This window comes from Corythoichthys intestinalis, chromosome 3 (genome assembly GCF_030265065.1).
Source record: "Corythoichthys intestinalis isolate RoL2023-P3 chromosome 3, ASM3026506v1, whole genome shotgun sequence".
NCBI lineage: Eukaryota > Metazoa > Chordata > Actinopteri > Syngnathiformes > Syngnathidae > Corythoichthys > Corythoichthys intestinalis.
In genome coordinates this window covers 38266385-38285374 of record NC_080397.1, presented here as the reverse complement: position 1 = coordinate 38285374, position 18990 = coordinate 38266385, and the positions used below count along the sequence as shown (strand labels likewise).

The window sequence follows — 18990 nt, the reverse complement described above, 5'->3', positions numbered from 1 at the left end:
TATTATTTTTTTTTTCGACATTGACACCTTTTCACAACGATATCTCGATTCATGGCAGGTCATATCGATAACCTTTTGGGATACAAAGGATCACGGTATATCACCATTTCGATATTTTGTCACACCCCTAATTGTTATAATATTATTCCGATTTTTTAAAATAATTTATTTGTTTTGCTATGTGTAATTGTCACTTGTAATCGTACCAGCAGTTTTTATCAAGGATTTAGTGTAGGTTTTCGGGCTTTAGAACAAATGAATGGAATTATATTGTATTGTTATGGGAAAATCCTGCTCGACATACGACTATTTCAACTTACAAACGAGGTCCTGGAACGAATTAACTTGATATGTAGATGTACCACTGAATGGAGAATTCCTGTTTATCGCTGTTCTTTTTCCGAGCGCATTTTAAGGCCTCACACCTGGAGCGTCAATTCAACTCACTTCATGCTAATATTGACTGCGGATGATAGAGAACTTGGCAAATAACAAAGAAGAAAGTAAAATATACTCAGCAAGACAAACTAGATGTTAATTTTTTGGATAGCCTTCTAGGTGGACTTTTAGGTGTCTTCTGTCATAGTCAAAGTAAGCTTTATAGTCATTTTCTTCATATGCACAAGTCATACAAGGAAAAAGAAATTGCGTTTCTCTCTATCCCTATCAAGGACACAGACAGATGAACATTTTGGCGAGACATACATACATTGGAACACAAACATGACTGTTAACAATTGACAGATAAAACTAATAATAATGATGATAATCATACAATAATAAAGGGATTAACAACAATTGAGACAGTACTATTGTTGTGTATTGCAAGGCCCAAGAAATTCTTATGAGGTAGTAAATTAACCCCTTCAGACCTAAGCATGCTGCTGAAGGACATGACGCATTCGCGTCTCTAAACTAGTGTTGCACCGATACCATTTTTTGGGCCCGATACCGATACAGATACCTGGCCGGGCAGTATCTGCCGATACCGATACCATTCCGATACCACTCTGTTTGCAAAAAAAACAAACAAACAAACAAACAAAAAAAAAAAAAATATTTATATATATATGTATATATATGTACGTATAAGGGATGCAACAATACAGTTAAGTCACGGTTCGGTACGATTTTCGATACAATTCAATACATTTAATGCTCTGAAACAGAAAATACAACTGTTATTATTATTATTAGGTTTTTTTGTTGTTTGTTTGTTTTTTTTTTTTGCTAACAAGCAAAAATAACAGTGCCATCATATAAACAAGCATTTTAGTGCATAATATTTGTGTGCATACTTCTTACTGAGCTGTAGAAATTTTGTATATAAGTGCTGAGAACAATCTGTACTGTTTGTAAAGTGGGGCACACTGTTGATTGCTGCAGCTCTCTTTGCAGCTATATTTACCATATAAGCAAAACATCCTATTTGTGGTCCGAGTCCATCTGTAACATGTACTGAATTAACAGTATTTGCAGCATTATCTATAGTCACTGGTATGGATTGATTTGGCCTGCTTAACTTCCATTCAGTCATGGCGGTTTCTAATTCATCAATGGACAATATGGCGTCGCTCTGGGCTCACGCAGCTAATGGCATGGGATCTAATGTAGCACATCTAGGTTTCTATTTGATCATATCTAGTGTGCGCGCTGCGCCGCTAGAGTGTTTTATGGCCACAGAAGTCACTTCTGCTCATTACTGCACAACACCAGTATATGACATTCGACTTTCATAAACAGAACGAGTTTGAAGTACGCCGCTCTTAATTTGCCACTCATTGTTCATCATGAAACCATGGGTTTGCTTAGTCTCCCACAGTCTTAACCTTTCTGATCCCATCGGCCCTCCAACAACAGGCGTTAGCTTACGCATGCTAATCGTTTGTGAATGCCATGTTAGATGAGCAGCGTAACATCCCGGATATGCGTTGTAGTTAACATCCTTAATATTGAAATCGAAGGTGTTAATTTCGTTTGGTAAATTCGAGACAAAGACATACAAATGTCATGCATCGGGATTTGGGAAGTTAGCTCACGTGGGGAGGACCGTACATTTGCGTCCAAGTGATGCCAGTAGATGGTATCGGCGCCCTAAATGTTGGTACTCGTCGATACCGATACCACCAATTCGGGCCGGATCGGCGCCCCCTGCCGATACTGGTATCGGTATCGGTGCAACTTTACTCTAAACCAATAAATACACTGAAATTAGTTGCTATTGTCACTGCTGGGAGAACAAACTTTACCCATCGAAATCAAATCATGAGGTTTGGCTTGCCCTTTTTGCCATTTTTGGGTCTTTGAAAATGGCTGACCAAACGCTACTTCAAAAAGGATAACGTAAAGTGCTAATTTCTCATTTAAAACACATTAACATTAAAAATAACCAATAAAAGCATGAAATGTCCGCGACCAAAAAAATTGCACTTTGTTCTGGTGTTTGTGCAGATTTTCTTTTTTCCCAGCAGAAAAAATGCGGGTTAATCATATGACAGTGTTATACCAATACCATTTTTGCCTCCTGATACCATACCTGGCTGTTTGGTATCGGCCCATACTATACTGTTTTTTGAAAAAAATATAACTTTTCAAACTTTTAAAACTAACTTACTTCATATTCACTTTAAATGCAAAACAAAAATTCGGGATGTCCTGATCCGATCATGTGATCGAAAATTGGGCCAATCGCGCAATTTTTCAGAGGATTGGAATTGGGTGAAAATGGGTTAAATTGGCCTGTCTGTGTGTGTATATGTGTGTGTGGAAGTCAGTGATGGTAGGCGAAGGAGGGAGGATTGAATTCTTAACTTGGCAAGTCTAATATTGATTAAAATCAGGGCTGTCAACAGACTTGCAGGGGCCCGGGACAAGAGACCATTATAGGGCCCCCCCACCTAGCCTTGCTACCGGCTTGTCACGACAACATACGCAGTACTTTTAACACTTTGCAAGCAATGACAGTGTACATTTTCAAATTATTTGAGATGGGCAGTTAACAGACCGTAATGTGATGTGACACAATATAAACAAACAATTTCCATCAATTGTTCCATGTAGGCTACAGTATAATACAACTGAGAGTTCTATGCCTGCCTGCCAAGTAACAAAACAGTATAACTAAACATCCTGTGCACCTCCACATCCCTGGGGTTATCAAAGCCCTCAAACAGTGATGCGCCTAGATTTTTTGACAGCAAAGTCATTTATAACATCTGTGAAATCCAGTTTTTGAGCAAGCTCACGCTCAATGGAGAGCTTAGCTTGGTTGTTAAAGTGATCCTCTAACTTAAATACATGCAGGCTCTAATAAACCACAATTGTTCTCTTGTACTAAAATATGTTGTTAGAAACACATAAAATGTTAAATCAGTGGCAATATTTTATAATATTTAGTCCATATTTTGACCGATAGTTGACGCCATGGTTTGCGGGCTCGCACTGATGACGTCAATGGGATCTTGCCAAATGTGTAGCGTGTTCAACAATTGCTTATTGCTGCCTAAACTCGCGAAGTAAAATGCCACGATGTGCTGCTTTTGGATGCAATTTCCAGTCAAATGGAAACAAGGGGAGTGAAGTGAGTGGTCAAGGTGGAATTATTATTTTTAGTGAATAAATGTGCATAAGTGGAAGGTTCTCCTCCTTTTTTGGTCCCTGTATGCACGTATCCTACCCACCACGCGTTGCAACTGGTGCCCGAACATGTATCCTGGATCCTCAGTCAAGCAAGGTCCCACCGCGTCTGCAATATTGGTTTCGGATCTGTCCATTGTTTTGATTCGTCGGTCCCACCGCGGCTTTTCTTATCAGTCTATTTTGTGGAATCGACGGCCTGATCGCGGCTGGAACATTGCCGTGGGATCGGTCTAATTCCTGGATCTTCGAGTGAGTAAAAAATGCGGATTTGGATTACTATTGCGATCTTTTTTTGTTGACTATTCTTCGTGGGAGTTTTCCCCAAATCATACTAAATAATTAAAGCACTATGGCACGCTACAGTGACGACAGTGACTGACGTGGACCTTACAACAATGTTGGAGTTCGTCAGGGAACACGGGTTTGCGTACTGCTGAGCTCCCCAGTGAAGAGTGGTCAAGGTGGAAATATTATTTTTTGTGAATAAATGTTCATAAGTGGACGCTTCTCCCCTTTTTGGTACTTATATACACGTATCCTACCTACCACGCGTTACAATGTACAAGACATGGATTACACAAGGTGTGCTCTTTGGCCTGTACTGTATGTAAAGCACACGACAGCTCTGGATGCTAACAATCTACATAATTATACTGGGATGTTTGAAAACGCAATATGCTTACCTTGAATATCTGCTAATAAAACCGGAGTTCCCAACTCTCTCGCTCCCAACCCGAGTTCCCAATAGCACTCTGTCGCTCTGTTGCCATTGAGACAGCGAGTGCATCACCAGTTTTGCCCAACTTTTGTCTGATCAGGTATTTGCTGCACGCATTTTTCCCTGAAGCTCGTCTTGTGAACGACCGACAGTGCTGTCCTGCTCTTCACTTTTCAGATCTGGTTCAAATAGGAAGGGTAGAACTGACGACATGTTGGGAAAGCTAACTATTGACACGCTGGAATTTTGGCATCGGGGCCAGTGACGTCACGCACTGCGACGTAACAAGAATGGCGACCTATCACTTAAAATAATTTTACAAACTTTATTAAAACAAAAACATCAAGAGGGGTTTTAACACCAAATTATGATAACTCATACTAACATTTATCTTATAAGAATTACTTGTCTTAAAAATAGAGGATCCCTTTAAGCCTGCCCTGTTATATGGTGGAGCATAAGGAGTTTTTTATTACTTTCATTTTACTGAAGGCTCGCTCTCCTCCAGCTACAGTCACTGGCAAAGACAAGAAAATGAGTAGCAGTGTGCTACGAGTGTGCACATGTGTAACAGTGTGCTTCGTATTAGCGTTTGCTATAATACACAGTGGGTTGTAAACCCAAGATAAATCCAGCCGCCGGACCAGAGTCTGTTCAGCCTCGCGCACCTGCTCCCCACAGACTAACATATATCCTTGATCTCCCATCACCTTCTCTCTCCTCGGCTCAACGCGAGCAGCATGTCTTGTCATACCACAGCTCAACAGGCTACAAACGGCCGGTGACAGACTCGAATCAGGCTTTGGTCACAGTGATCGCGAATGTAAACGTTGTGTTAGCGGCTGTTGTTCACTTACCGACATCACCGTCCACAGCCAACTCTAGCCCTAATTCTCTGACTTCTTGTCCCCCTTTTAAAGCATCATTTTTTTCTCGTTCACCTCTATGATTTTTATCTTTTTTTTTTTTTTTTTTTTTTTTCTCGGCGCACCCGATTTATGACGACTCGCCATGTTTAGAGTTTATAACAGTGACAGATTTTAATTTCCCGCTTCATGGCACGTATGTAGTGTAGCCTTGAGTGCGCCAGAGCGGGGTCAAACCATTCTCTGCTAAGACAGAGGGGGTGGGGGGACGTTGTTCAAAAAAAGGAAAAAATATGGATTTGAAATATTTTTTTTAAGTACTGTATTGACCCGAATATAAGACGGTGTGTTTTGCATTGAAATAAGACTGAAAAAGGAGGACTCGTCTTATATTCGCGGTCTAGACATTATACCCATTCACGACGCTAGATGGCGCCAGATATCATTGAAGCGAATGCTGAACTTGAGAAGTTATGTTCGGTCTTGACAGATCTCAGCTACTCTCACGTTTAACCAGTTTGCATTATTTTATTGCATTGTTTTTCCTTATTCAGATTTGTTTCAAGACTACAGTTACAGTTAGACCTCACTTTGATGGTTAATGCAGTTATTGCAATTTTGTTGGTTTTATCACAATAGATTGTTTTTTTTACATTTAAAAAACCAGAAGCCTTCATTTACGAATGTGATTGCACTTTAGTTTACATATTTAAATGTTCAGATATTAAGATTTGAATGAGGCAAAATAACATGCTTTTTCTTATATAGTTATAATCATTTGTTTCAGATGTACTGTAATTATTTTCTGTATAAAAATTAATTCTGTGTTCAAAAAGTCTTTTTTCAAACTTGAGTTTTGAAAAAGAGGGGCTGGTCTTATAATCAGGGCCGTCTTATATTTGGGCCAATACGGTATATATCAAGTAGAACATGATATTTAATCAGACAAGGATTTAAATAAAAAAATATGTGAATGTAAAGTAAAATAAATTAAGGGTCATTCAGGGGCCCCTATGGACCTGAGGCCCGGGATAACATACCCGGTTGCACCCCCCGCCCATCTTTCAACGAGCTTGATTAAAATATAAGTATTCAGACAGTATTGCGGCATGTGCATTACACTGAATTGTCACATCTATTATTTCTGTCTCAAGAATATTTTGATTGACCTGGGAGAGTTTTAAACTTCTGTCTGGCCCATCCTTGAACACCCTCTCAAGGTCATTGAGGTCTTTTACCCTTGCATTACTTTGAGGCATGGCAAATATGCTTCGAAATACTTTAATTATGATACATAAATAATTCTTTACTTTTCCCACATTTGTTGGATATTTGTGAATATTCACAATCTGAAAATTTCAAACACATTGCAGCATTTCTAATACATTGTACAGTGCATTTAGGTAAAATAATTAAAAAGTCTGCTTCTGTCCAAACTGCGTGACTTTTTAAATTCCCACGTCACGTTTGGTAGAAAGTGAAAAAAGGTTCAGAAGTTGTCTGTCCCATGAGGTCACAAGGATTATTCCCTCTGTTTGCACTGTAATCCCACACTCGCTTGTCAACAATATGGTTCTGTGTGACTTGCGAAAGTATTTAGTGTCAGCAAGAGTTGAACAATGTTTCCAATGCTTCATAATTTAAGCATGCTAGTTTTCCGCTTCATGTTCATCGTGTTTACTCTACATGTGAAGAAGTTCCCTGTGTTTATCTGTCCATGCTCCTTTGTTTTTTTTTCATCTGATTTACAATTTTGTTTCATTTTGTTTGCATGAGCCGTGACTCTACGAAAGCTTCCAGTCAGTGAGTCTTTTATTGTTTATTAAACAGTTCAAGCTGGTCACACAGTCTACTTTACAAAAAACATATTCTGCTAAAACAACCGACCATAGAGTCGGAGATTAATTGTTGAAGGGCTTCCTGTGTAATATAAATCACTTAAACACACTTTTTCCTTTCAAGAAGCTTTGTGCAAAAATACATCCAAGTCTGTGCTAAAGTACTTACTCTTTGCTTCCAGCTGTGTCCCAAATAACTTTTTGGGCTATCATGACATCAAATAAGGTTCTCCTCATACCACTACACAACAAAGTCCTAAGTTTTCCTGCACCACTAGTTGTTTTAACTAGGGCTGTCAAACGATTAAAATTTTTTAATAGAGTTAATTACAGCTTAAAAATTAATTAATCGTAATTAATCGCAATTCAAACCATCTATAAAATATGCCATATTTTTCTGTAAATTATTGTTGGAATGGAAAGATAAGACACAAGACGGATATATACATTCAACATACGGTACATAAGTACTGTATTTGTTTATTATAACAGTAAGTCAACAAGAGGGCATTAACATTATTAACATTCTGTTAAAGCGATCGATGGATAGAAAGACTTGTAGTTCTTAAAAGATAAATGTTAATACAAGTTATAGAAATTTTATATTAAAACCCCTCTTAATGTTTTTGATTTAACAAAATTTGTAAAATTTGCAATAAAAAAATTAACTAGTAGCTTGCCATTGTTGATGTCAATAATTACACAATGCTCATGTGGTGCTGAAACCCATAAAATCAGTCGCACCCAAGCGCCAGCAGAGGGCGACAAAACACTGAAAAACACAAGTAACAAGTGGACATTACACTGTGCTGTCATTTTACTCTGTTTTAATGGGGCATGTGCGTTAAATGCGTCAAATATTTTAACGTGATTAATTTGAAAAATTAATTACCACCCGTTAACGCGATAATTTTGACAGCCCTAGTTTTAACGTAACTACGGTCAACATATCAACCATTGCTGGATTTGCATAGTTTGTTAGACAAAATGTTAATATAATACAAACACCGATGTTGCCTTTAATTTTTTTTTTTCTAATAATGTGCATTCCTCCAATGTATTAGTGCCTGTCCTTTTCTGGAACTTGTCACCGTTACACATGATAACATGATAAAGCTTCCTCTCAGTCAGGACTTTGCTTAAACTAAGATGTCTTATGACATGGTGTGTTTGTCCTATATGTGCCTTTTAAAATGGCAACAGTTAGTCTTTTTCTTAAAGGTTACCAAACACATATAGTACGTTCATTATTTTAGTCGAGGATGGTTTTGTTCTTTTCCATCTCCACCAGCTGACTTTGCAAGTTCCTTTTGCTCATGGGCTAGTTAGTGTCTTGTCCTGTCTACGTCCAAAAGTACCATCTTTTCTTTTTGAGTGAGGTGTCACGAATCCTGGTAGACATCAGAACCCCAAAACATTTGTATGTCTGATATTCAAGCTTCGATTATTTTAATAATTCTTTAATCCATCTTAGACATGTGCCGAATACCGGTTTCAAGGTATACCGTGTTATGAAAACGTCACGGTTTCAAAACTGCAAAGATTTTCCGTTATACCGTACCTACGGTATTAGCTACTTTTCATGTCCCAAAAATGCGGAGAAATCCCTCGCTTGCAGTTGCAAGGCTCAACCCTCCCCCACCGGTGGTGCTCAGTGTCAGTGAGTCAGCTGTGCTATATGATGGCTGGAGGAGGTAAAACTCCTGAACTTTTTCCCCCATCGAAGAAAACGAAATCGCTGTTATGGGAATACTTCGGCTACAGAAAAGTTACAGACGGCCGCGGCTCAGAGAAGGAGGGCCAACCGACATGTAAAACATGTTTGCGGAGAGTGGCTGCCGAGAAGGCAATACCTCCAATATGATTTCGCATTTATACAAAATTAAAGGTTAATAAACACTGTCATGAACGTTTCCCACCAGCTACTAGAGTTAACACCAGCGTGTTTAATGTGTCTAGCGTTGGTGAAACGTGGTGTTTTTTTCTCTCTGGCAACCATCTGCTGAGAAAGAGAGTGTGTGTATATTGTAAACATGATACGAGTCATACATGCGTACTTTTTATGGAAAATAATTCAATTATTTTTGTTCTGATGGTAATAATGTTGAGCTGTGGCTGTGGGTTTAAGCTCAGCTAAAGAACTGCATTTATTTTAATTTTATTTAGAATATTTCAGTTATTTTTAATTAAAAAAAAAAAAAAAATTAACTGTATACTTATGTTCCAATTTGCTAACGTTTTGAAAAATATAAAATCCCGTTCAATAGTTTTAAACCTTTTTTTAATCCAGATATCTGAAAGTAACACATTTTAGAGTTGCAATAGTAACACCGTGTTACTGCGAAATAGTGACATTTTGGCTTAAAGCGGAAGTTCAGGATTTTTGACATTAGGCTTAAGATTTCAACAAATTATCGCTGACCCATGCAATCAATAGTGTTGGCTATGTTTTTAGGATAAAGTTATTAAAACTTACCTTTGCATGTCAATAATTGCAGTATGAACAGCAACATTTGTAATCCAGAAGCTATGCAGAGGAGCAGGGCGGAGTGATATCACATCAGTTTTTTTTCACCGCTGTTTTTTTAATGTCGTAACCAGCAGCAAGTGACCAGTTTATATTTTTTCTCCTTCTTCATGGGGAATTTGTATAAACTTCACTTTGCCTATTTCTTCTGTATGTTTCCACAACCTGTAAATGCACATTTCTACATGTTGCCGGCCGTCGGTTAACTCAGAAGACTGATTCTGCATTCGAGGAAGGTGGGAAGTCAGAGTTTCCAACCTCTGATCTGAAAAAATATCATTAGTAAGCCTCCACAATTTGATGGCTTATGAGAAGTCAGGTTTGCTGGAGGTCAAAATGTCTTTTGAAGACCAAAATAAAAAACAACTTATGGCGATCAGCCATCTTTGCTGTTTGCATTCGCTTGGAATGCTTTAAGGTCGCAACTGGTACACTCCGAGCGGGATAAGTCCGACTTCCCACCTTCTGCGAATGCAGCGTGAGAACGAGTGACCGAAGCACTCCTGTTTATTGGGGTCGTATAACGCATCTAAAAAAATAATCCTGCAGAATGAAATGAATTACGGTAGTTTGGTGTGACATTGTTTTGGCCGCGTGGGTGTCTTGAAACGATGATCTATGTTTTGAATTTTATTTGACTATGTTGGATCTGTCCGGAGATTTGTAACAGTTTTTTATTGGCATGCTACACCGGTACATTGACTTGCGCTAGCTTAGCCACTCCGTAGCCCTGAAACTAACAAATAACTTGCAAACAAAACGGAGTTTGTTGAAATAGATTGCACAAACTAACCAAAACCTTACTCGAAGATAAAGCCTAATGTCAAAAATCCTGAACTTCCGCTTAAAGGATATCATATCATCAGAATCTCATATCAGCACATGCCTAATATGTCTGTATATTTTGATGAATCTGATTAAATAATGACAAAAAATGTTCGTTATTGTTTTCCAAAGTAAACACAGCTGGTTGCAAATGTCTTAAATTTATTCACTCAAAAGTAATCATCAATCTGCTTTTTTAGCAGATTATAGAAATAGGATGGGGAAAAAATACTGTTGACAGGCTGATATTCTTAACTTTTGACAATTCGAAGTTAAATATAGCCTTTAAACCAGAGGTTTAGCGCCATCTGTTTTACACCACGAACTGGTTTAATGTGCTCATTTTCATGAGCTCAAAAGGCTACTCATTAAATGCAGGGTGCTTCCTAATCATGTGCTTAAACAATTTTAAAGGGTTCATTGCGTCATTTGTAATGTCACACGTATTATCAATACTGACTTGTTGCGATGAACCTGTACCATTGGTCTTGTCTATTGATAAGTTTCCCTTTTCGTGGAGGTCCTGGGCACGTTTGCTGACTTTGCAGTTTCCCCATTTGTTTTTCCACTCATCTTCATTGATTTGTGGGTTTATCTTTGGAATAACGGATCACAAGACCGAGACAAGTATCATGGCATTTCAAGAGGCACAGGCCAATGTAACGTTGGAGAAAATCTGGTCGTTTTTCCAAAATTAAATAAAGCATGTTTCCGACTCTATTACAGACATTACTGTATTTATTCTTTTTTGTATGGCCCAGTAACAGATTCCCATTGGACGGATACCGGACGTGGCCCGGTGATTGGGGACCACTGCTCTAAATGATTAGATGTTGAATCCTCTATCTGACACTGTTTTTGAAATAAATAATCACTACAAAAAAACAAGTTCAAACCGAACTAAAAACGTCCGGCTCTGTCTTCTGGCTAACTTGGAACCTACAAGCAACAATAAATCCACAATTCATTCATTTAATTAAACAACCCTGAGACAAAAAATAAATAAATTAATTAATTAAATAGGGCTCCGAAGACAAGATACGTAAACTCACAGTACATACATAGAACACACCTACTAAATTTCAGTCTAATCTGTCCATAAATAATGGATGACTAACAATTTCAGTTAGTGCCTCCCTCCGGGCGGTATAAAAAGACAGCACTTAAATTAAGCCTGCCGTCAGTTATTAATATAATTCTTCATTTTATAGGAATATCTTCCATGGAAAGAATTCCCATCCTATAGAAAAGTGCAGTAAATGCCCTATATTCTGACATGCATGACCTTTTATCCTGCCTTCCGTATGCGCAGACTGAGACGTAAATGTTTCGGCACAAGAAAACTCAGTATGAAGAAGTCAGTCCGGCCTGTGGGGAGTAAGGTGACTGCTGATCGAGGGAAGGCCGAGTCCGCATCCACCACTGGAACTGGAAAGCCTGCAGCCAAAACCAACAGTGCCGCACCGCTGCCGAAGGTAGGTATCCGTGACCAGAGGTGGGTAGAGTAGCCAAAAATTTTACTCAAGTTAGAGGAGCGTTACTTCAAAATAATGTTACTAAAGTGGAAGTAGTCATCCAAAAAATGTACTTGGGTACAAGTAAAAAAGTATTTGGTGAAAAGAATACTCAATTGATGAGTGAGTAATGAGTGACTCATTGTGAGTAACTGCTTACGATGTTTTTTTTTTTTTTTAATCTACAGTATATGAACTGTTATCATACTGTACTATATCATATTACATAACAACATTTAGCCAAAGAAATGAAAAAATATTGAATTCCGGCAAAAAAGAAAAAAAATACAGAAATGAAGCATCATTCAGCCAAAGAGCAGGCGTACCTTCTAGTGGGGAAAACATACTGTATTTCCTATGATAAAATTAAAATTTAATTAAAATTTTAGAGTTATGTTGACAGCAGCACTCTATGTCAAGTACAGTGGGGCAAATAAGTATTTAGTCAACCACTAATTGTGCAGGTTCTCCCACTTGAAAATATTAGAGAGGCCTGTAATTGTCAACATGGGTAAACCTCAACCATGAGAGACAGAATGTGGAAAATAAACCCAGAAAATCACATTGTTTGATTTTTAAAGAATTTATTTGCAAATCATGGTGGAAAATAAGTATTTGGTCAATACCAAAAGTTCATCTGAATACTTTGTTATGTACCCTTTGTTGGCAATAATGGAGGCCGAAGTTACAGAAAATCTGTAACTCTTCACAAGCTTTTCACACACTGTTGCTGGTATTTTAGCCCATTACTCCATGCAGATCTCCTCTAGAGCAGTGATGTTTTGAGGCTGTCGTTGGGCAACATGGACTTTCAACTCCCGCCACAGATTTTCTATGGGGTTGAGATCTGGAGACTGGCTAGGCCACTCCAGGACCTTGAAATTCTTCTTACGAAGCCACTCCTTTGTTGCCCTGGCTGTGTTTTTGGGATCATTGTCATGCTGAAAGACCCAGCCATGTCTCATCTTCAATGCCCTTGCTGATGGAAGGAGATTTTCACTCAAAATCTCTCGATACATGGCCCCATTCATTCTTTCCTTTACACAGATCAGTCGTCCTGGTGTAGTCCCTTTGCAGAAAAACAGCCCCAAAGCATGATGTTTCCACCCCCATGCTTCACAGTGTGTATGGTGTTCTTCGGATGCAATTCAGTATTCTTTCTCCTCCAACCACAAGAAACTGTGTTTCTACCAAAAAGTTGTATTTTGGTTTCATCTGACCATAACACATTCTCCCAGTCCTCTTCTGGATCATCCAAATGCGCTCTAGCGAACCGCAGACGGGCCTGGACGTGTACTGGCTTCAGCAGGGGGGGACGTCTGGCATGCAGGATTTGAGTCCCTGGCGGCACATTGTGTTACTGATAGTAGCCTTTGTTACTGTGGTCCCAGCTCCCTGTAGGTCATTCACTAGGTCCCCCCGTGTGGTTCTGGGATTTTTGCTCATCGTTCTTGTTATCATTTTGCCGCTACGGGGTGAGATCTTGCATGGAGCCCCAGATTGAAGGAAATTATATCAGTGGTCTTGTATGTCTTCCATTTTCCAATAATTGCTCCCACAGTTGATTTCTTTACACCAAGCGAAGAGTGAAGAGTTACAGAAAACGTTTGGCCTCCGTTATTGCCAACAAAGGGTACATAACAATGTATTGAGTTGAACTTTTGGTATTGACCAAATACTTATTTTCCACCATGATTTGCAACTAGATTCTTTAAAAATCAGACAATGTGATTTTCTGTTTTTTTTTTTTTTCACATTCTGTCTGTCATGGTTGAGGTTTACCCACGTTGACAATTAGAAGCCTCTCTAATCTTTTCAAGTAGGAGAACTTGCACAATTGGTGGTTGACTAAATACTTGTTTGCCCCACTGTACGTAGTTTTTTACGGTGCTTTAAAGATGCCACGTGTTTGAACAGGCCGGCGTGATCATAGAACGGCAAGCTTGAGTCGGATTGGTATAATGGAGTATTGTGATTATTGTTGCGGTGTCTCATTGGGGAAACTGGTAGCGCCACTTTTGGCATCCCTGGGAAAAAAAAAAAAAAGAGTAAAATCTAATATGTAGAATAAAGAGGACGACTACTGTTGCCCAAAGTAGCGGAGTAAGAGTAGCGTTTTTCATCACAGATCTACTCAAGTAAAAAGTATGGCTTAGTAAAACGAAGTAGTACATTTTTCTCAAAAAGTTCCTCAAGTAAATGTAACACGTTACTACTCACCTCTGTCCGTGACAGCTACAGTAATTGAAAAGCAAACTTGTTATTGTGTTCATCAGGTTTTTATTTATTTTATTTTTTGCCAACTTTTTTTCTCCCCCCAGGTGAAGAGCAGTGATGATCTTTTAGCAGCAATGGCTGGCGGGAATCCTGTTTCAAGTAATGCTGTCAGCAAAACTAAGAGAACCGCCTCAATCGGTACAACTGCAAACACAGGCGACAAGCAAAAAGCAGCAGCAGGTGTGTACTATAATGTGTCAGCAGTTTGTGTGCATAACACTTCCCATAGTTGCATGTCAATTGTTAGTTCAATATTCTAAACTCTTATGAATATTTAGCCTGGTCATGCTCTTGTTATGTTGATTCTCGAGACCAGAGGGCCTCTATCTTTCATTTTTATTACTTACTAAATCATAGTAATATTGGCTGTCAAGGAGCTAAACAGCACATCATACGTGTAGTCCCAAGTACACAGTAACAATCTTTTTTATGGCATAAAACCCCTAATGCCATTTTTACTGGTTTAAAATGAACTGAATGACAATTTAAATACCATGACTAGACATGTCATCTACCAAGAAACTGAGTAGCGCTGTAGATGTTGAAGAATTAGAATATAACTAGAGTGCTATACAGTTAGACGTTTTCTTTCTGTGAGCCCTGACATTTTTTGTCTATCCTTATTATGGTTTTGACAAGAGTTCCAAACGGCAAATAATCAGAAATCCGATTAAGAATGTCAAAGTAAACACATTTTTTCCTCCTTCAAACTTATAGGATACTTAGGATATACAAGGTCATAATATTTTGATGAAGCCATGAGGAATGATTGCGTTTCAAAAGTAGTAAGCAACCCACAATTTGATCCCTTGTAGCAAATTGATGCAACCCCACTTCTGCTAGAGGTATTACATTCAGCAGCTGGTATCTGATAAAACATGAAAATCACTCAAAAACAAGTTGTTTGGGTGTATTTCTGTTGTTGTTGTTTTTCTGGTTTCTCTATCCTTATGACAGGTCACACTGAATCAAAACTTTAGGGTGTAACCCTTGAAATGAAAGTTTCTGAGGTGAGAGTTTATTCAAAGATTATCTATTTTAGAAAATATCTTCCAAGTGTTTTTCTTATAAAATACATATTGCCTCCAGAGGGCGTCATATGACATTTTGACGGCTCAGATATGTTGTTTGTGGGAACTTTCCTCTTCTTTCGATGCTCACAAAACTGATGTCTAATGAGCTGCATTGTCATCTTGTTTGGTGTCCAGTGTTGTTAATCTTAACTTTAAAAAAGTAATTAGTTACAGTTACAAATTACTTCCCCCCCCAAAAGTAATTGAGTTGGTAACTTACTTACCTCATCGTAAGAGTAATTAGGTACTTTTCATGTTCTACACGTTATTACAATATAATTTCAGTGCTGGAACAATTAATCGATTAACTCGAGTAATTCGATTAGAAAAATTCAAATTACTGTAATTAAAGTGGCGTTGTAATGGTTTGTTTTGAAAGTGTTTGCATTGTTTTTTTGTTTTTTTTGGGGGTGGATACACTGCCCTCTAGTGGCGACAGTGAATGTGACATAACTCATTTCACGTGGGGCTGAATTCAGCTGCTCGCTTTTCAGACCAACATAAACTAAGTTTTTGTTTGAGCTAATGTTTTTTTTTAATGCTTTCGTAATTTAGTTTATTGGTATATTTAGCCGTTTTTTTGCGGGAATATGTGTTTGAACCATTTAAGAGGCTTGTTTAAAAAACAAAAAAAAACAAAAACTAGCATTTTGCATTTTATAGCAGTTAAGCTAGCGGACTATTGCTATGTAAGTTAGCCAATTGTTCTTTTGTTGTACTTAGATGCTCATTTATTTATTTTTTTATCTCGTTTGAGGCTCAGCTAAGGTATTTTAATTTTTTATGTTCCTTATCCGATTACGCGATTGTTCAAACTAACTAGTTCAACAATTGACTACTAAAATAAATGATAGCTGCAGCCCTAATACATTCAATAACATCTTTCACATCAAATATGTTTATTAACTGAATTGATCTTTTTCATTAAAAAAAAAAAAAAAAAAAAAGAAAAAACCGTAGGTCACATTTTTAATATTAGTATTGCTTGCCACGCTGAATGCTAATACTAACTAGAAAGCGAATGCTATGCTAACGCTCTGAGCCTTGCTAACGCTCTGAGCCACCTAGCCGATCATCATTGCGTTTGCAACGGCGTCACCACCTCCTCGCCTCCTCCTGTTCTGCTCTCTCTCTCTGCCAGGAAGCTTTGACAAAATCAGACAACTCGCGTTTCTTATAACCAAATTGTAGCGTTTCTTCACATCCTCAATAACGGTAACAGTGTTGTGAAGATGGGAAATGTAATTAATTATAGGGCTGCAGCTACTGATTATTTAAGTAATTGATTAATCGATGAACTAGTTAGTTCGCATAATCAAGTAATCTGATGAAAAACATAAAAAAATAAAATGAGAACCTGAGCTGAGCCTCAAACGGTATAAAAAAATAAATGAGGATCTAAGTACAACAAAAGAACAATTGGCTAACTTACATAGCAAGATGCAAAATGCTAGTTTTTTTTTTTTTTTTTTAAACAATCCTCTTAAATGGTTCAAACACATATTCCCACAAAAAAACTGATAAATATACCAATAAACTAAATTACGAATGCATTAAAAAAAACATTAGCTCAAACAAAAACTTAGCTTAAGTTGGTCTTAACAAGGAGCAGCTGGATTCAGCCACGTAAAAAGGGGTTATGTCACATTCACTGTTGCCACTAGAGGGCAGTGTATCCACCCAAATCCATAAAACTAAGTGCAAACACTTTCAAAACAAACCATTACAACGCCACTTTAAATGAACGAATACTTGAAGCAGCAAAATTTATTTCGATTTTTTTCCAAACAAATTACTCAAGTTAATCGATTAATCGTTGCAGCACTAATTAATTAGATTACTCACTACTGAAAACAATAATGTCCTTACAAACACCGTTATGCCCTAATGCCGTTATGAACAACACTGGTGGTGTCACCCTAAAATGATGGTAACCAACATACAGTTTTGTTTGTTTTTGATAGGCATGCCCATTTTATAACAAATGTTAAGAAGAATATGTGTTTTTCTCTGAACAAGGGTCTTCAACCAAGCGTATGACATCATCAACAACAAAAGAGCCAAATTCTTCACGGGACCGTCTTCGGACATCCAGGACGTCAGCTAATAGGAAGCAGCTTGTCTCAGGGATAGCAGCAGGTGATGCGGTCTCAAAACGCTCTCGTGGCCAGATCTCAACCGAGTCTGAGAGCCGTATGAGCAAGTCCAAATCAGATGGCCAGATCAGCGATAAGGTGGCATTGGAGACAAAAGTCAATGACCTTCTAGGTCTTGCCAAGAGCAAAGATGTAGAGATTTTACATCTTCGCAGTGAACTGAGAGACATGAGGGTCCAGCTTGGCATGGAAGGAAAGGACTCGCAGCCGCGGGAAGAGACAGAGGATGGTGAAAAGCTGCACGTCCCAGCTATCACAGCAGCTGATGTAGAGTCGACTTTGCTTTTGTTACAAGAGCAGAACCAAGCAATCAGAGAGGAGCTTAACCTGCTCAAGAGTGAGAATCGAATGCTCAAAGACCGTCTCAATGCGTTGGGGTTCTCCCTGGAGCAGAGGCTAGATGGCTCTGACAAGCTGTTCACTTACACGTCCCTAAGCCCGGACTTGGCAGCAGGTAGTGGACACAGTGAGGGTGGAGCAACCCTGACGTCCTCAGTGGAGGGATCAGCCCCTGGTTCATTAGAAGATCTACTCACGGCTCACCAGCATGGTGGCTCTGTGGACAATCTGGACAGTGAATCTAGCGAAGTATATCAGGCTGTCACCTCCAGCGATGATGCTTTGGACGCCCCTTCTGGAGCCTCCTCATCATCTGAATGCGAGTCTGCCCCCAGCAGAGAGCGTTCCCGTAGGGGTAGCAGTGGTAATGCCAGCGAAGTATCAGTCGCCTGTCTTACTGAGCGTATCCATCAGATGGAAGAGAACCAGCATAGCACCTCTGAAGAACTGCAGGCCACATTGCAGGAGCTGGCCGATCTGCAGCAAATCACCCAAGAGTTGAACGGGGAGAACGAGCGACTCGGCGAGGAGAAGGTCATCCTCATGGACTCGTTGTGCCAACAGAGCGACAAACTGGAGCTCTACGGACGACAGATAGAGTATCTTCGCTCCACGCTGGATGAGCATCACATTTCGTACGTCCTAGAGGAGGACATCAAAAGCGGCCGCTACATGGAGCTAGAACAGCGCTATGCAGACTTGGCGGATAACGCCCGCTTCGAGAGAGAGCAACTTCTGGGTGTGCAGCAGCACTTGTCCAATACTTTGAAGATGGCTGAGCAGGACAACGCTGAAGCTCAAGACATGATCGGAGCATTGAAAGAGAGGAACCACCAAATGGAGCGCGTCATGGACTCTGAGAGACAAGACCGGGTAGCCATGGCTGCTACGCTTGATGAATATAAAGCGGCAGTGAGCAGTGACCAGGTGGAGCTGAGTCGCTGCCGAGCCCAATTGGACCAAGAGAGGCAGAGGGTTGCTGAGCTCCTCTCTCTTCACACAGCTGGGGACAAAAATGACATCTGCCAGCTTTTGGAAGGTGCCCGACTAGGAAAGGAAGAGGCTGAGGCCAAGGCTGCAAAATCGCAGGATGAACTGGAACAAGCTCAAAATGACCTTGCCTTGCTACAGGACACTCTCAGTAAGGTTAGTGTAAGCTAAAGACAGTTTCTGGGACTTGATTTCATTGGCTACCATTGATGGTGATACACCAACCAA

The 18990-nt window shown here is 39.2% G+C and overlaps 1 protein-coding gene across 1 annotated transcript in view; it reads left to right on the top strand.

Moving 5' to 3' along the window:
- The first annotated feature begins 1256 nt into the window (after positions 1–1256).
- The window catches only part of specc1la (sperm antigen with calponin homology and coiled-coil domains 1-like a), a 40080-nt gene continuing 22346 nt past the window's right edge, over positions 1257–18990 (top strand). Inside the window, exons 1-4 of the mRNA XM_057831995.1 lie at positions 1257–7026; positions 11726–11888; positions 14249–14384; positions 17297–18918. Of these exons, the coding sequence (XP_057687978.1) occupies positions 6995–7026; positions 11726–11888; positions 14249–14384; positions 17297–18918 (1953 nt within the window). The 5' untranslated portion in view covers positions 1257–6994. The remainder of the gene's footprint in view (positions 7027–11725; positions 11889–14248; positions 14385–17296; positions 18919–18990) is intronic.